Consider the following 19,453-nt stretch of genomic DNA (forward strand, 5'->3'; position numbering starts at 1 on the left):
CGAAGTTTATGGAACAGTTTAATTACTGTAAATTTAAGGTTATACACTGAAAATGTATCATCTTCAATCAACATTTTTCAGTTTATAAATCTGTTATTTATGATAGGCCTTAATAAGGCTGAGCATCTACTAAAATGATCTGATAGCAGTTTGAATGAGCTTCAAGATACTCAGAGACGAACAAATGTAAGCATATTAGTCAGTGCTTATTATGTTACAACATGCAAATGATTAGCAACAATTGTGTCACTGTAGTGAGTTTTTTCTGTGGTAACTGAATATATTTACTTTTTGTTTGTATTTTGTCTGTGTCCATTCAATAAATTAAAATTATTTGATGATAAATAAAATGAAAAACGATGTAGAAACTAATATTAAATTTGTATGTTTGGTAGAACAGCATCTGTATTTTTTATAGTCGTACAAGCTCCAATTAAATTTAAAAAAATATCGAAGATAATGCAAAGGGAAACGTACCAAAAGAAATTTCAGAATTGGTAGTGAGACATTCCAAATCATTTAAATAAAAAATTATTATTTCTCACTTCTACAGTTATTAATTCTTCTCTGAAGAATCACAAGAGCTGGAATATGACATAACAAATGAATTGTTTCCACAAAAAAATTCATCAATATCAGTTACGTGCCCTGAGAAGACAGGGCTTTGCATTCTCGATTTCTAATAAAGTGGAAATTATAGGATTGTTATTGTCTCTGTCAGACAAATAAAATGGCTCTAGATTATTTCCAGTCAAGAAAGAGAAGAAAACTGAAAATCTAGATATAGATTTAAAAAAATATATACCTCTAAATATGAATGAGAAGAAAAGTGATCAGAAATGACTATGTAAACTTGGCTGGACAGATTTTAAATGAATATACATCCTCAAGACTACTTCAAAATTCTACTCCACCAACATCTGTTAACCCTTTTTCATCATCGGTATCTCAAAATCTTTGTCTAATGAAATAAAGCTGTTGCTGCAATGCACTTGGGAAATTTTTCTTAATTCAGTATTGATAAATAATTAATACATCAGGTTTTATACCTGTTTATTTATTAGCTTCATGTAAATCAGTTATATTTGAATTAAATAATTGTATTAAAATAATCTGATTAAAAAATATTTGACTAAATAAATGTAAAAATAATTTCATTCTATAATATTCCATTTTAAGTTTATGTATTCATTACATTTTTAGTGTACTTGTGATAAAAGAATGAAAATAAAGTTCTTCGTTAAAAAAAAACAAGTTCCTGTTGAGCGGGTGTTCTTTTTTTCCCGTTTAGCCTCTGAGAATCACAGTCGGGTATTACTTCAGAGGATGATATGTATGAGTGTAAGTAAAGTGTAGTCTTGTACAGTCTCAGGTCGACCATTTCTGGATTGTGTGGTTAATTGAAACCCAACCACCAAAGAACACCTGTATCCACAATCTAGAATTCAAATCCTATAAAGTAACTGCATTTATTAGGATTTGAACGCTGGAACTCTCGATTTTGAGATCAGCTGATTTGCAAAAACACATTCACCATTAGACTAACCAGGTGGTTTAAATGAGTGTTCTACACTAATGTAACCTCACTTCCCTTAATATAATTCAAAGTTAGTATCTCTTTTAAATTGTTGGGGGTAATTTTTTCCACTGACAGATTAAATGTTTCTTGGCGCATAAGAAACATGTTCATGATATCATAACTCAGATTCAGACACAAGGTTGAGCATAATCTGATTTTATGAAAAAAAACAAATTTCCATCCTAATCACTTTTAAAATAAATAAAGATTGCTTTTCAAATTCCGACTTCTTGCATGAAACTCTAAAAACAAAGAATGTAACAACTACGTCTCCACTTTTACGTATACTGCTTGTATTTCATATACTCATTACATTTTTCCCCCAAATTATCAGTCAGTGTTGCAAGACTGATTTAATTTTTGTGGTTTGTATCACTGCATATAAAATTATATTCCAAATAAGATTTAGTTTACCTTTTTTCCTTTTATGAAGTCCATAAGTACTTTTCTCATTATTAGCGAATCCTTTAACCTTTGTGTATCTTGCTTTGGCACTAATCTATATTTGGATCATATATTGCACCACATCTTGCTTATATTTTAACCATGTATTTGGAATATCCATTCTTGTAATGTTTTATTGATAACTTTAATCCACAAGTACTACATACATAAAAAATGACTAATTTAAGAACAGTTTTATACATAATAAACAATTTAATGGATAATTATTATATCTTAAATTGTTGAAGAAATACCTAAATAAAACACATTAGTTCAATGCTTACGCTCTGAACTAGAAAATGACTCTCATCAGAGAAAAGTACTTTTTTCCCAAGTCAGCACCCCAGTTATTGTATTTTTTGGCCCAAAGAAGTCTTTTCTTCTTCATGACATTCATAAGAAGTCGTTTTCTTATAGGCCTTCATGCCCTGTGACCACTCCAGAAGTGTTCTGCGTACAGTAAAATCATGAATTTTCATACCAGTTGATTCTAAGTATTTTTGACTTGTTTTGACATGCCTTGTTGAAACAACAAAACATGTCATGTCATGACGTGTTTTGAGACATACCTTTTTCTTTTCTTTAGTCATTGTAGAAATAAAAAAAAAAAATTCTCATTTCATGATCCAGTAAAACCATTCAAATATTTTGTTTCTAGTCTTTATATAAGTAAAAAATACGTTTATGAAATTAATACTGCTCTAAAAAAAAATGACAGAATTACATGACTCCTGGCTACACCATTCAAGTCATAATTACTAAAATAAGATTTAAGCATCAAATTTATAAATTTGGAAAAAAAGGTTTTGCTTTTAGGTGTTCTCTGTGGGGAAATTTAGGAAACATTTATTTTTAAAGAAGTGATTCCTAATAAAAAAAAATTAAATTAAAAGATTGTTTAAAAATATTGAAAAATACAGTATAACTTTTATGAAAGTAATTAAAAAATTGCTTCTCATTTTGGGTCCTGAATGTACCAAAGCTATTTTTATTTTATATGCTTTTAAGTGAGGAAGAAAAATATAAAATATTCTTTTTTTAATAAAAAGCCGAAAAACAGAATATATTTTTGGAGGTGAGGAACATATTCAAAGAAAAATCTTTTGTAAAAATATCCATACAAAGGTTAAACTTAAAACTTTGCTTTAGGTTTCTTTAAATCTAACACCTTCAATAGAGGCTAAAATAAGAATTAGAGAATTTTCAAATAAACTTTCTGCATTTTTGGTCCAGGGTCTATAATATAAAAAATTATAGACATTTCTTGGTAGCTATCTATACATGAAGTATATAATTTCAAAAAAATTTTGATAATATTTAGAGGTACTGCAAGAGAAAAAAGAATATATACTTCAATTTTAAAAGGTGAGGGTTGATTTTTTTTGGATTATTTGAAATTATACCTACAAATGTATACAGTGTAGGTATAAAGTATATAATACAGTATATAGTTTTCTCTAAAATGCCTCTGTAAAAAATCAAAAATGTTTTTTTGTGATATCCCAACCATTTCGAATTTAAAAAAAAGAAGAGAAGATCATTGCTTCATATATAGAGGAATTTTCAGCTAAATTTGAACAAAATTGGCTTGGTCAACCCTGAGATATAAGGCCAAAAGCAGTGCAACACACATATGCGCATACAGTCTGTGCAAATTAATGAGAACAAAAGTACACTTTTAAAAATAATCAAATATATTATATGTATATAATGTACAGTGTTTTTATAATATTTTCTAGTATTTAATATTTCCTCCTCACTCTTTAATAACCATTTCAATTCTTTTAGGCATTGAATCTATATCTTTTTTACATATTTCTTTAATCTCTAGATCGTGAAACCACACCTTATCACAGCACAAATCATCTTCTCTTTGGTAATGCAGTCCATTTTTTCTCAATCTTTACTTCACAACTGCCCACAAATTTTCAGTTGGTTTCAGGTCTAGTGAATTTCCAGGCCAATCCAAATACTGAATCTCTTTTTGAGACATGAAAAGCTTAACTTTCTTTGATGAGTGGCAGGGGTTCAGATCTTGTTGAAAAACTGTGTTTTCGGCTCCAAGTAAATTGCAAGTTTTTGAAGTTCTGGTAGAGCCCTATTTTCCAATAATGGGATGTACTTTTCACTGTTCATAACAGTTTACACATAAACTCTCAAAACAAATTAGATATTTTCAGGCAATAGTTGAAATGGAGGGAAACATCTGTACTGCATTTAGAATCAGTGATACAACATAACTAACTAAAAATTACCTCTTGTTCACATTAATTTGCACAAGAATGTACATATGCTTTATTTTGGTTTAGATGAAATAGACCTTAAATGCAAAGATTGGCAAAAAACCCAATACCCCATTTCTGACATGATCACCATACTTTCTTCTTTAATAGGAACGTAAAAACATATAAAAAAATGTATCCTTATATTCTACAATTTTTTTCCGTGATAAGCTTAATTACCCAGTGTTAGTCCAGAACTGCAGTTTTATCTCTTACCTTGAGAGGAACTTTGTCAAAATTTAAAAAAAATTGTTCACATTACTCTTTTGAATTGTATTTTGTTTAGTCCTGTCCCTTGAAGCTCTTTTGTTTTATTAAAACATAAACCAATAAGCACATTAAAAAAAAAATTAAATGTTAGTTACAGTATCAGGATGAAATCATTAGAAATATCAAAAGTATCAATGAAAGTTTCAACTTTTATTTGCTTTAATTTTAATTGCTTGAAACTGTTCTCATTAGTAAAATGTATTCTCACTTAATAAATCTTAAAACCATTTTGTTAGAAGGAGGATCCCAATCCCCATTAAATAAAATACAAACTTTCTAATTAAAGGTGCCTCAAACTTGTTAAATTACACACATATATATATATATATGATTATTTTAAGTTATGATTAAATACAATGATGTTCTCTTTTTAAAAAAGGAACATTTATTTATGTCAATTAATATTTTACAAATAATACTGTGTATGCATTTACTTGATTAATATTAATTGTACAATTATTCATTATTCGGCAACATTCTAATAATGTAAAATAGGACATCAATAATTTAATGAACAACTACAATAAAATATATATTTACATACATGGAGAGATCTTAAGTAGTACTAAATAATTATTATTACAATTAAAATAAAGAGATAAAGGCTGCAGCTGCATTACATTCTTTCAAACGGTGGGTTTTCCTGGAAACTAGCAATAGGCAACACACATGCCTTATGGAATGTAATGCATCATCTATTCCCAGGTTATTCTCAGTAATATAACTTTTATATATATTATTAAGAACTGACTTCAAAACTGTTATCAGAATTTATGTTATAAGTCATGTTTTTTAGATAATACGATTATCTAAAATACTTGCATTTTTTCAAATTTTTTTCAAATAACTGCATTTATTTACCAATAAATGCATAATCACTGTGAAATCAATATTTAAAAAAAATTATTTATGTGTATTCATTTAAAATTTGGTTAAATCAACTAAATTTTTATTTATTCAAACACAGATAAATTCAAATAAATTAATTCAATTTTAAAATAAGAATTTCTAAAAGTCTAAATCGTTGAAATCTTTTTAAAATAATAGTTTTTAAAAGTTTAAATCATTGGAATTGTCATACTTTTAATTTTTAAAATATGTTGACAAACATTTTCATTTTTACGATGTTTGATGAGTTTCTCTAAACAAAAAGCAACAATAGTCACTTATCATTCCAGGATCCCATTTTCCTTGGTACTAATGCTTCATGGTCAGAATATCCTGATGCAAATGTTCTCCTTGCTCATCACTGATAGAGCCCAAATTTTCAGGAAAAAAGCCTAGGTGGGAGTGTGGGAAATGAATTTTTAATGACAAACTACATCCTAAACATTTGTAATTTTCTAACAGCGTATTAACAAAAAAAAAACATAGTTTTTAAATATAAAAACTATGTTTTTTTAGGCAACAGAATATTTTCTGTTGCCTAAAAACCACCAACAACGTCTTTGAAGGACTTCCATGCAACTACTTCACGATTGCTATGTTTATCGTCAAAAGTTGAGTCATTAAGCTTTGTTTCTTGATTTGTGGACTGATAAATAAACCCTATATAATCTTACAATCACTCAATTTAGGAAAACTTATTTTTAAATGATTACATCCTGGTCAATCTTTGTCTACTGCCTTTATAAAATTTTTCATGAGTCCGTTTTATGTGAAGTGGTGGCAGTATGATTTTACTACTCTCAATTAATTATAAATGCCTTACATTTTTTTCACCAACCACAAAGTTCTGCCGCAATGGCCAGTTCTTTACTTGGCAATGTTTTTTTGTATCATGACTATACCAAAGACAAAGAAAACAACAACATTTTGTAAATCAAGAAATAATGCAGCAACTTTCAGACCACTGCAAACTTGCCACATATGCTCTTTGAATTTTATTGCTTCTAATATTAATGCCATAATTTTATACGTTTTATGTCGACTGCACAAGCTAATGGAATGGATGGTAATTTGTTTCCATTATGCAATAAAACTGCTTTCATATTAACTTTACAAGAGTTAGTAAAAAGACACCATTCATCAGAAATATACTGAATTCCAAGCTCTTTCATCAGGCGACATCAGTACAAACGCACAAAGAATTTTTTGTAGTAAAATAAGTTGAAAGAGTTTTATTTTGTATTCTAAATGGTGTAACTTTTGTTTTTTCCCCCAAAATATTCCACTGTTGCAGTCTAGACCCCAGAAGTTCAGCTTGCTGCTTTGATAACTTTAAATTATAAACTAAATCATTAAGTTCATGTTGTTAAATTAAAGGAGGAGATTTCTCATCAGATACAGGAAAAAATTCTCCAACATTCTCTACATCATCTGCTTCATTTTCAGATTGTTCTTCTAGCAATGTAATTTTAGATGTTGGTACATGTACAGGTAACTCCACTCTGTATGGTACCGGCTTTAGTGCTGAGGATACATCTACATATTTTATGAACTTTCTATTTTTAAATGAAAATCCAAATATATTTGTCATACAAAAGTATCAGTTGGTGAAGTGGTCCTTAGGTTTATGCCAAACCATCGGCATAGCAAATGGCATGGCTCGTCGTTTCCCCTTCAACCATTCGGTTACTGAGCACAATATGCAAATAACATGAGGTGCCCAGATTTTATCTTGACCCTCAAGTGCACAGTCAAAATAAAATTTATAAGCTGTTTTTATCAATTCACAAATAGTGTTTCTTTGAGATTTAGGTGTAAATTTAACACAGACATAACAAAAATCGTCTGGATAATTTGAACATCCACATACGTTTGCAGAAGCCACGGTGTAGCAAATAAAAAACAAGAAAAATCACTTTTGTGTTATAAAGAATTGATGAAAGTGTAGAAAACAGTAATAACTTTTTGAAACACAACACACAGTATAGACAAGTGAAGTTAGACTGAGTAAGATTTTAAGCTCTCTAGTAGACTACAACGATGTCTGCATGATATCATCATACAGACATGTTTGTATGTGTCTATTTCTCATGATACAGTGTAAATATTATTTTGTTTTTTACTTTTTAAACATGTATGCATATTGTTTAAAAGTAAAAATACAGAAACTATCCTGTATTTTAAACAAAGAACAAAGCTGTTCTATTCATTTTATTGTTATTAATTGTAACCAGTAGTTGATCAAAATGAATTTATTATAAAATAATTTTACAAATTAATGTTTTACGTAAATTCTTTACATGATAACACAATTTCAATAGCATATTTGAAATCAACACCCAAATTACAGTGAGAAAAGTTATATAACATGTTAGATACAAATTTTGTGTTGACTAGTGTTATTATTATTATTTCCAATGAAACTACACTTTTAAAAGCTTAAATAAAGGCATCAGATGCATGCTTTGCATTTGAAACTAAACTAGCATTCTACAATCCCTTATGCCTCTTTTATATCACTGAGAGCACGTGTTCAAATGTATCATATACATGTTCGAACAAGATGCTCTCAGAGCGAATATTATGCAAGCAGACCAAATTACAAGGAGCACATTCACTTCAAGTTGGAATCTGTAAATTGTTCATGTTTGTATACTTCACACATGCATGTTCGTTACCAACGCATCACACATGCATACCGGTCGTTACCAACACAGCTAAATAGTTTTCATTGGTTAGTTGGGTGGGGGGGGGGAAAGTATACCGTATATTTTATTTACATTTTGGGGGTCGTGGAGCTAAAAAGGTTGAGAATAGACTTTTTAACTATACATATAGTGCATGGAATAATTATTGCTTGCTACTAAAGATTCTGACTCGTCCAACTAGCAAATATAAATATAGAGAATAATATTTTCTACATTTGAGATGTCAGAGATATCTCAAGGATGGTTAACCAGATTTTGATAAATGAAATATCTGAACAAAATCCTCTGAATTTTCCAAATAAATGTATTCATCAATCTTATAAAATATTATTGCTTCAAAATAAATTATGTAAAAAAAAAAGTTGAAAGTTTTAGTCTCTGTTTAGTCTCTGTTTTAGTCACTCTTATTATGTGATTAAATCAGGTATCTTAGAGATAATTTATCCCTAAAACATTCCCAAAAATTCAAATACCTATATACAGTGATTAAAAATTAATTCAGATTAAACTGGCAGTTTCCGGGTCTTAAGTGAAGATCGTGCAAACACGGACAGGACGCTGATATATATATATATATATTTGTTTACTAACGCACATCTAAAAATTCATTAAGGAAATATTAAATATTAGTACGAGTACTTTCGATTGGTGATTAATTTGGTTCAATTTTGAAGCTGTGGATCTATCTCTTCACATTGAAGAGAAAGTAGTAAGTAGAAGGTCAACAACAATCTTTAAGGTAAAAGATTTTTTCAATCAATAATATTACAATTTATTTTAAGGTGAGACTTGCAAATGACTACCTAATTCTGAATTAGTTTTCGTTGTAAACATAACTATATCGGAGAATGATGTTGAGAGCGTCGAGTGTAGTGCCGATTGATGTGGCAGTGATTTTGGATGAGGTTTTAAAAGATCATTGTTGTTCTTAATGTATTTGAAAAATTCAAAATAACTTAAATGAATAACCATATTTTAGTTACTCATACTTTTTTACATAAAAGTTTATTGTGTAATGATAAATTACAAAATACAGTCCTTTTAAACCTGTAGTAACACTGGCGTACCTTCCAATGGCAATCTCTGAAGAAACTCGATTTAAAGCAAAAGCTAGCTCAGACTAGGCAGCAGTTCCAAACCCACTGGGTTGGTGTAGTGGTGAATGTGTCTTCCCAAATCAGCTGATTTGGAAGTCGACAGTTCCAGCGTTCAAGTCCTAGTAGTCAGTTATTTTTACACGGATTTGAATACTAGGTTGTGGATACCGGTGTTCTTAGGTGGCTGGGTTTCAATTAACCACACATCTCAGTGATGGTTGAACTGAGACTGTACAAGACTGTATTTCATTTACACTCATACATATCATCCTCTGAAGTATTATCTGTAAGGTAATTATCAGAGACTAAACAGGAAAAAGAAAAAAGAAAGATCTTGGTTCTAATCATTTTGACTCGTTGAGCCTACTTTAGAATCAGTTTCTATGGCATAGCCCCTTAGGTTTACGCTATGTCTTACAAGTTAATGGTAATTAGTTGTAGTGTTATTGATGAGGGAGTACGAAGGGGTAGATAGAAAGGGAATGTACCGTAAAGAGATAATATCTATTTAATTGAGCGATGTCCATGCAATGAAAATTATACCATAATTTTTGTTAAATGTACTATAAATTTTCATAGATTTTACTATAAAAACTTTGAATTTACCATTACTTCTCTATTTATTCTCAACTACCACCAGTACACATAATGTCAAAACTTAGCCATATGTAAAGTTCTTTCAAAGTTTAATAAATCAAGCCATTTGTGTTACAAAAATTTCAATTTTTTATTTTGATTCTACTTTTTGTTTCTTATTCTTTAATTTCATTAAATCTTTGTTTATTTTATTTTCTTGGAGCGGACATGGAGCCTCTGGAAAGTGTACGTGGGCCCTTAGAGCTCATCGTACATTACATTGATAGTGTAATGTTTGTTAATTAAGAATGATCTACGCAATTTTATTATAGTTCAAACAAATTAACTTTCCCTATGTTTCTCTGTCTTTCCTACCATCTAATAGCAGAGAAAAAATGCACACTAGCTGATGGTAATGTTCATAATATTTTTTATATATAATAAAATATAAGTACTATTCGTTTGGACTTTTATGGTTGTGTATTCTATAGGTATAGAAAGTGAACTCAAAGAGACGGAATGAGATACAAGTATGTCGGGGAATATTTTATCCCCCTATTCATTGCAGAGCTTGGGCATCAATTCCTTGCTGCTGGGTCTTTCTATTTAGCTAACGGATATTTCATATTTTTCGTGGCAGTTATATATTTACTTCTACTTTGAGATGGACAAAGTTTGGGATTGCATTCCGACTCTTTGTGAAGTGTTTTACTTGGGGTTTCTCTAGCGAGAATAACAAGATATCTGCGTCCTTCTACCGACCCGATTCCGTTTCAGTCCGTCTACCGAAGGCCTTTCGATCTTGAAGGAATTCGCCTGATGGCTAATTTTTGGAGAGTCCAATGCAATCCATTCGGACAGGGAGTCGTATGCAGTGGCCTGACTTAAGGTGGCATTTGGCAAAGCGCGACTGAAATACGCGATGGAGACAGGAGAACAAGACAGTGGAAGGAAGAAAAATTTAGGTATTTTTTCAGATCGAATAAAAATCGGCTTAATTACGTTTAATTGGAAAAGATCAAACCAGAGGCGGAAGTATCACTTCCGCCTCAAAAAACTTATGCAATCACATTATGGTAAGTATATATATAGTTTAGTTAACAATTATATTTTATTGACGTTCATTAGATAATAAACATTAGGATAATCTTTGTAAAAACTTTCTTCATTGAATTACGGGCGTGGCGCTTGTTGAACTGGCAAATTCGTAGCTTGAAGTGGTTTAGGGGTGAACGCACCAGTAATAGGAGAAATGTAGATATTGTAGCCGAAGAAATAGTCGTAGATGTTGGCTTACCTTCCTGTATGTCAAAATGAAATGTTTCATATTTTGTTAAATTGAAAAAAATTAATTTTTAACTTGTAGCTTTAATCGAGATGTCAATTTTTTTTAACTGATACGTAATTACCAAATGTTGTATCATCGTCATAAATTTCTTCCCTTTCCGCCTGACTCAGTCCCTACATTAATTTATGTCTAAGTTTTTCTCTCTCCATATGATGTAGGAAATCATCACGATGTTTTGTGATATGTTGGGTTTGGTACTCAGAGTGTAGTTGACGAAATTTGTAATGAGGACTGTGAATTTTCGTTATCTTTACTTGTTGGCTTAAGAGCTGAAGTAGATAGCTGAGATAAGGGAGCAGAAAATTGAATCTGAATTTATACCGCTTTCAGTATTTCTTTCCATCGGAGCTTGTTCTAGAAATCTCAACCGTTTAAAAAGGTCTCTCTTAAAATTTATAGATTTTGAGCTGAAGTAGTACGCATTTTCTTTTACGTTTATAATGGTTATAAGAATTTCTAATATGTTTCCATCTTTTTTACAATTTACATCTGAAACAAAAAATTAAAAATGTTATGTATAATTATAATAAAACAGGAAGTGCGTCTGTGTGTAAAATCTTTGATCGCAATTAAGTAATCATCAATAAAATGTCGTGAACAGTTACTGACAATATGATTCTTTTTCCAGAACAGTGTTTTATTTTTTTATATTCAACTTATACTCTTAGTTATGTGCAAGTTCATATCCATGGAAGAAAGCTTCACTTCCTTTTCTTTTGCGTAACGTTTATCTGCCTGTAACATTTCGGTAATCATCAAAAACGTTCTCAAACATTTAAAAAAGAAACTATTACCAATTGCCTGTATAAACAGAGGAAGACTTTAAATGCATTCACAACAGCTACATGATAAGCTATATCCGAAAAAAATTGCTAAATGTGACAAGACTACGGAGATATTTATTTATCGCTTGTATCGAGCAAGAAGAGTTTCAGAAAACTCATTCGGTTTGCTAAGCCAAGTTATCAGAATATTTTATTCAATTATAGCAGTGTTACCCGAGACCTGTGTCGACTTTGTATTAGTTTCGCGTTGTTTACATAATCTGCTATGTGATGGATGCTTTGAAAATTCTCTTCAATTTGTTTACTAATCAAAGCTAAAGAAGCGCCTCCAAATAATATGCTGTTTTGAATTTCCAGCGGGAGGCTTTGGAAGCATGACCGGTTCAAAATATGAAATCATGATTTCAGAATGAATGATTTTTTAAATTCAGATGCAGGGGCAGTTTTTTGGCAATTGTATAAGTATGATAAACTAAACATAAATCAAAATTATGATAAGTTTGTTCGTTTGTAAAAATCAAATTGAAACTTTTCAAAAAATAAAATACCTGTTTTTGTTTAATTTTGCCACATTAGTACTCCAAGTATTTTCTCGAATGCTCACATCATTCTTTGTATGATTCATTTTGAGAATCATGTAGGGACTTATTTTTCGATTATCAGAAGATTGTCTTCAAAAGAAATTTTTGCATCTGCCATATAACCTCAAAGCCATGTGCTAATTACGTGATAATCGCGACCAACTATTTCAAGAGCAGTCGCTTGGGCACTGCTTCTGTCGCCTGTCAAGGTCTCTCTCTCACAAATGCTCTCCATATAATTATATTCAAAGCAAACATAAAATGACCAGTCTTTCTTTTTCCTGTTTAGCCCACTGAAATATAGAAATACTGGAATGGGTACTGCCTATGCCCAACGTGAGCGGAAAACGAACGTGAGACAGACAGATGTAGAGGTATAGTTTTCATAGTCGCACAGTGCAGCGCATGCGCATTGTACCTAACGTACCGTCCCTTCAGAAAATGATTCCATTAAACGTAATTGTAGTTAGTATTAAGTGATAAAATCTCATAATTCTATTTAATTAATAGAAAAATTTCAATGCTTATGAATATTAAATAAATGTTGAGTTAATCATTGTATCATATAAATGTTTTTATAAAAAATTTCTACAATAACTTGAATTATGAAAGATAACTTGTGATTTGTGATGACAGATCGTCACAAACATTTTGAACGGACTGTAGACAAAGAGAGGTATACCTCTAAATCAGCTATCTTTGTTGGCACGGATTTCTAACGCTAGTGCCCATTCCAGCAGTATTTCAGTGGTTTAGCCTCCCGTAATTACCTTTCATCATATGTATGAGTGTAAATGAAGAGTCTTGTACAGATTTAGTTCGACCATTCCTGAGATGTGTGATTAATTGAAACCCAACCACCAAAGAACACCGGTAACGATCTAGTATTCAAACCCACCTTACGTCTAGTTTGCGCGTTGCCTAATGCCACCATAATCGTTGAAAGATGAGTAATTTAAGTTTTGGAAATTCTTCTTCTTCTACTTACTCAAGAATGTCGATAGTTAGTGAAACCTTACTCTCTTTGACTGGTTTGCTGCAGCTGTGAGTTGTACCTCTTTGCAGTTGTACAAACGAACGCTGGTGTTTGGTTGTTGCTGTATGGGTTAAGTCCATGTAGGTTTCCAATTGTTTTAATAAATCACTAATTGTATTAGTTATTATGGTTAAAGAATCTGGTATTCGTGAAAATAGTGAACCATCCGTAAAGAAACGCAAGAAGGAAGATATGTTGACCTCTAAAATATCTGTTGCCGGCACATCTAGTGATGCTAACCTATATAAGGTATGTTATCTATAAAATTTTAATAAAAATTAACATTTTTAATATTATTTCGTATAAAATACCGAAATGACATTGTTCGTTTAAGATAGTACTTTTTTGTTAGCGACTTTTCTTTCAAATAAGTCTATTTAATGGGAGTGGTACTTGTTGTTTTGTCATAAGTTGAACTTATAAAAATAATATGCATTTAACTTGTTTGTAAGCTATTTAAGATTTCATTTTAAAGAATAATGTTATAATTTTATATGTCAATTATTATATGTTTTTTTTGTGAAGTTTCATCGTAATCATAATGAAACGTAAATATTTACGACAAAAAATTATGTTGAAAATCGTTTTTAGTGAATTAAAACTATTCACAAATGTGGATTCAATTAAAGATTTCATATTTCTTTTATCATGGTTTTTTCATTTGTTAACATTATCGTGGAAATAAATCGGTCTATGTAATTTCTGCTTTTTTAAATCTGTTAAAAAAACTGAGAGTAGGATGTCCGTAACTTGTATGTATGAGAAATGTGTTCAGCAGATATGACAAGTAATCAGTAAATGTTTTGTAACTAGTATCCTGATTATAATTTTTTTCCATTCATCAAATTTAATTTTGTTTAACTTGTTTGTATCTTAGTTTCAATTTTTTTGTTAAATGCTGCTTAGCTTTTTATTGAATTCTTTGTTATTTTTTACTGAAGTTTTGTATTGGCTCAAATGTCAATATTTGAATTATGATCTTTTGAATTGTGTTAGGTATATCATTTTGATTAGTTAGGTACATAGGCTATTCTATATTAACTCTTTAATTTTAAATGTTTACATTACAACAGTTCAGAGACACTTGCTTGGTTGTTTTTCTTTTTATAGAAAGTAATTGATTATGAAGAAGCAGAAGCTGTTTTACGTGATGCTGAAGAAGATTTTGAGTTATACCGCAACATTTGTGAAGAATTTCGTTCTGCTGTTGCTGAAATAGCTGCGCTAAAACTTAAGGTAAAAGATAAAGTAACATATTTTGATTTTGAGACAAATTATTCTTAGCTTTGTGTAACAAAAATTGACATGACTTGTGGTGTCATGGCAATTTTTGATACTAATTTAGAAAATTGTAATACTGAGAAATTACATGATCAACACCAATTTTTATGCTAACATATGATGATGTTATAAAAAGTGAAAATCAGTGTAGATTTAAGTGTTGAAAATACAAAATAAACCATAAACTAACCTTAATAGTCAGTTGGACTTGAGTTAGCTGTTGATGTTTGACTGCGCTCTTCATAAGGTGATTCTCAGTTGTACATATGACTAATAGCATAGAACATGTGGGTAATTTCCTTCTGGGGTAGCTATATTTCCGTTTAAATATACATTTGGCCAAGTGTCCTACAAGATGGTGTTTAGTATTCCCATAATTTGGTACTTTACCTCTAATCTCCCTCCATAAAACTCTTACCCTTTACTCTTAAATCTAACCTTAACCCTAACCTGTTCCCAAAGGATGAATTAGTCCCAGAACAGATTGCCAGAACTCACAAAACTGATTGCTAATCATGTAGAGTGCTGATAATGCAGTGCAGACTTTGACCTTGCATGGATCATCTGCTGTCCAAACCTGCTTTCAAACATTTAGAAATTGTATTTTCCTGATCCTATGCAAATCTATAGAGTGTTCCAGGGGTGCAGAAAATGTTCTAGCACAAAAATTTCCCCAGAACACATTTTTTCACTAAAAATTTCCCCAATCACACTTTGCAATATTATCTGCTTTTATATAGCTAATGTAACTTCCTGTTCAATATGTACTTAAGAAGCCTCTACATTAGATATTGGTTTGAAAGAAAAAAAAACTTGATATTTGTGCAAATTATGTTAGTTTTGCCTATATTGTGTTAATGTGTGACTAATAATGATCGTTAGACGTTCTTCCAGCTTCTACCAGTTAATACTGATTACTATACACTGTAATGTGTAATCTGTTTTTATTTAAATAATGGCTATTTAATTTTGGAAACAACCTTTTTTAGGTACTTAAGTAAATTTGATTTTGGCTCAAAAATAAAACTTAATGAAGATTTCATATATTTAACAAAACATCAACAACTGATTGGTACTTACATATGTATAAGCTATTATTATTTTTACATTTCTTCTGTCCAGTCCTTTTCTACAGGTATTTTGGAAAATTATCATTCAGAAATGGGAAGTCTTCCCTTATCTTGATATAGCCTGTCAACAACCGTAGAGGTGTTGTAACCTTAAGCTGAGAGACAGCTAAATATCTAGTAAAATGGTATTTCCTCCTTCAAAATCTCTGTCTAAAGCTTCTTTCAGCTAATTAGAGGCATTGTGTACAGGAGACCTATTCCAAGAAACAAAAACTTCAGTCAACAGACTGTTTAATTAATATTCCTGTTATGAAGGTGGTTTCCTATTACAGACCCAACTGACTCACACACTGCTTCACTACAAACTTTCAAACAGTTTTATAACAAGAAAATTATTTCAGGTATTTTATCATATACCTCACAGATTGTAAATGCCTCCAGAATTTGTTGTCCTGGTCAAGCAGAGATGACTTCTTAAGTTGACCTTTTGATGAGTCTTCAGAGAAAATGCCTTTAAAGTAATCCAGTTGTAAAATTTTGGTTTTTAATGTTTTCATTTGTTTTAATAGGACTTCATGATTGAAGGTACATCCTCTTTTTATTGATCCACTCTACAAGTTTGATGATACATTGGTCAATTTCGTATCCAGTTGCTTTTTAACAAGTGCTACTAAAACACAGTTTCATATCTTTCATGATACTTGGTTCTTCAATTCTATTTTCCAGATATCCTAGAATCAGCACACACAGGTTTTCTAGATTTTTCTTGGTCATTTGAATTGATCTCCAGTTAACGCTGTTTGTTGACAATCATTCGCTTCATTTGTTTCTTCATCCTGCAACTCTTGGTCTCTTCTTTTTTTTTGGGTTTGACTGGACGTATCATAGCTTTCTTTCATTAGTAGACGGTTTTTAAACACATTGTTTTGCAGACAGTTCAATGCTTTGAATAGAAATACTGTTAGCTCTCCACTGTTCAGTTCAGTTTTCATGTTTTGAAGTCTGGTTTTTAGCAAACCATAATAATCAAAAAAGTCCAAATACAGATCTTGACATTTTGAGCTGTACAACTGAACTTGGTCAGTTCTTCAAGAACGTTAATTGTTCCAAGAAGTTGGTAAATTAAGTCAGGATTTGAAAATTGCTTTAAATTCCTGAATATTCTTTTGCTTCAGTGTTATTACCATTTTTTATGCTCTCTGTTTTCTTCTATTGAAGGTCTGTAAAAAATAAGAGAAAATCCCTTTTAACGGTTGTATACACTCTTAATTCGCATTGGACAAATCTAGTTTGCTGAAATGATTTTAGGTTCATGAATCCAATGCCTAATTTTTCAGCTATGTTTATTAGTTTCCTAAGTATTTAGAACCGTTGGTATTAATACAATCTGTATAAATTAAAGTTTCCACTTGCCAACAATTTTCAATATATATGTTGTAGTACTTTTGGAGTCACTGCTTCATCATCAGGGATTTCATGGAAGACGCAATCCAAAATTTATATGTGTAACTTCTCTATGTATAATTATATTTTTAATTAATATTGTTATGTTCATAATAGTCGATTGTATGTTTATTAGTTCTTCAAACCCGATCTCCCAATTGCAACTTTTCATAGGTTACTGAATACCTGTACCTGATTACCCAGCCAATTACCTCCTTTCTCTTCCTGACATCATTTAACACACACTCCAATCTGTGAGCTATGTCTGAAATAGTTGTTAAAAAATCTAAGTCAATGATTTGACATAATTCAGCAATTTTCTTAGGGACTCCCAGGTCAAAATACTGGCCATCAAATGCCATGCCGTTCAGTTGTTTGTCAATTTATTTTAAACTTATCTAAAGCAAATTTAATTTTTTCTGTAAGAGGAGTCTTATGTGAAGTGGTATAAGGGGAAATATCAATAATAATGCAAGTCCACTTCATTGACCAGAGTAATAAGACATGTTATTTGGTATGTTCGGTGAAGCTTAGTAATTTTGTCTGCTGTGACAGATATCAAGGGTACTGGTTAGTGATGGGGTTTTCAGCACTCAAAAAATCACATTTTTTTTCAATTATAGTTAAAAATATATTTTGCCTGAATTCTCTGAAAAATTATCTTTAATGATTAAGTTCACCATCTGCTTCATTTAATTACATTTAAGCTCAACGTTCTTTTAAAATACTTACCCCCTTGCCTTCTTTTATAGCTACTCTTGCGACTCAGTCCTATGTTTTCATGATCTTTCTTCATTTCTAATGCTCTTTCTTCAGATAACTTTAAAAATTCAAAGCATCATTTGTGGGTATCAGAATTTAAATGGTCAATTAAATGAGTATTTAAATTCCTAAATCCTATACTTTGATTACTCTTCATAGTGTGATATTTATTTATTATATATTTATTTATTTCATAATGTGATAATCCCAAACTTCTTACTAGTTTTTAGGATGCAATAGGATTTTTGGGAATATGTTTGTAGTTTGATATACATGGTGTACATTAAAATTTGTTATCTTCGCTGTTAAACATGGCATTAATTGATAGATTTCATTAAGAAATTTACTTACCCTGATAAGTTTTAGTTTAGCTTCAAACTCTTCAGGTAATTCTTGTGTCATTTCCATTGTAGGTTTTGGTTTGAATTTTTGCTGCTTAATTACAGGAAGTACAGCATCAAACTTTTCTGTTAGAACTGTGTTAGATAACTGCCCTTCATAATCACTTTCACTTGTTTTAAAAAAAGCCGCATCAGAGGATTTTGAGCAAGAAGGTTTTGACAGTTCTATAGGATGGTTGGCTGGTTGTTCATCATCCTTTATTTTTTTTATTTTAGATTGTTTATCTTCAAATTCACAAGATTTAACATCTTCCTCCAATTGTTCGGGACCTGTTGTTGGTACAGGCTTTAATACCACTTGTTACATTTAATGGTTTGAAAAATCCAGAAATGGTTCTTGGTCGTTTGTTCTGGGTTTTTCACCAGGATGTTTCAATGAGACATGACCTGAAAGTTTGTCTCTTCTTCCTCACCACTCACAAAATGCACAACTAACTTGTTTACTTTTGAAAATTGATATTGTGCACTTAAAGAAATAGACTATACTTTATAGTATTATGGTACAGGTAATTACATTGAATTAAAGGTAAATACTAATGATAATATTTACACACACTGTCAATGAAGTGAAAATTGAAATTATATAGTAGGTAGATACTATGTAATATATTACATAGTATTTTACCACAAGTTGTTTTTTTAATTAAAAAAAAAATACAACTTGATTATTACTATTTTTATTATGTTCAAAAGTATTACTTAAGTGGTACATACAAAGTTAAATGTTATGTTTAGTTTTAGTTCCAATTACCTACCACAGTCGCTGCTGAAAATATTACAAAACACAATATACTGTATAAACTTAAACTTACAGTAATAAACAACTGCAGTGGAAAAAACAAGAATAAGTTGCCCAATCCACTTGCTACTCATACTGATGGGGTCAAAGCGAGAGGTATGAG

The 19,453-nt window shown here is 30.7% G+C and overlaps 1 protein-coding gene across 2 annotated transcripts in view; it reads left to right on the forward strand.

The window, feature by feature from the left end:
* Nucleotides 1-13,303: 13,303 nt before the first annotated feature.
* The window catches only part of thoc5 (THO complex subunit 5), a 64,225-nt gene continuing 58,075 nt past the window's right edge, over nt 13,304-19,453 (forward strand). Inside the window, exons 1-2 of one of the 2 annotated variants that reach the window (XM_075365199.1) lie at nt 13,304-13,843; nt 14,705-14,830. In XM_075365199.1, coding sequence (XP_075221314.1) covers nt 13,721-13,843; nt 14,705-14,830 — 249 coding nt within the window. In that variant the 5' untranslated portion in view covers nt 13,304-13,720. The remainder of the gene's footprint in view (nt 13,844-14,704; nt 14,831-19,453) is intronic. The other variant, XM_075365198.1, reaches the window with a different exon arrangement.

The sequence above is a fragment of the Lycorma delicatula genome, chromosome 4 (genome assembly GCF_047948215.1).
Source record: "Lycorma delicatula isolate Av1 chromosome 4, ASM4794821v1, whole genome shotgun sequence".
Taxonomy (NCBI): domain Eukaryota; kingdom Metazoa; phylum Arthropoda; class Insecta; order Hemiptera; family Fulgoridae; genus Lycorma; species Lycorma delicatula.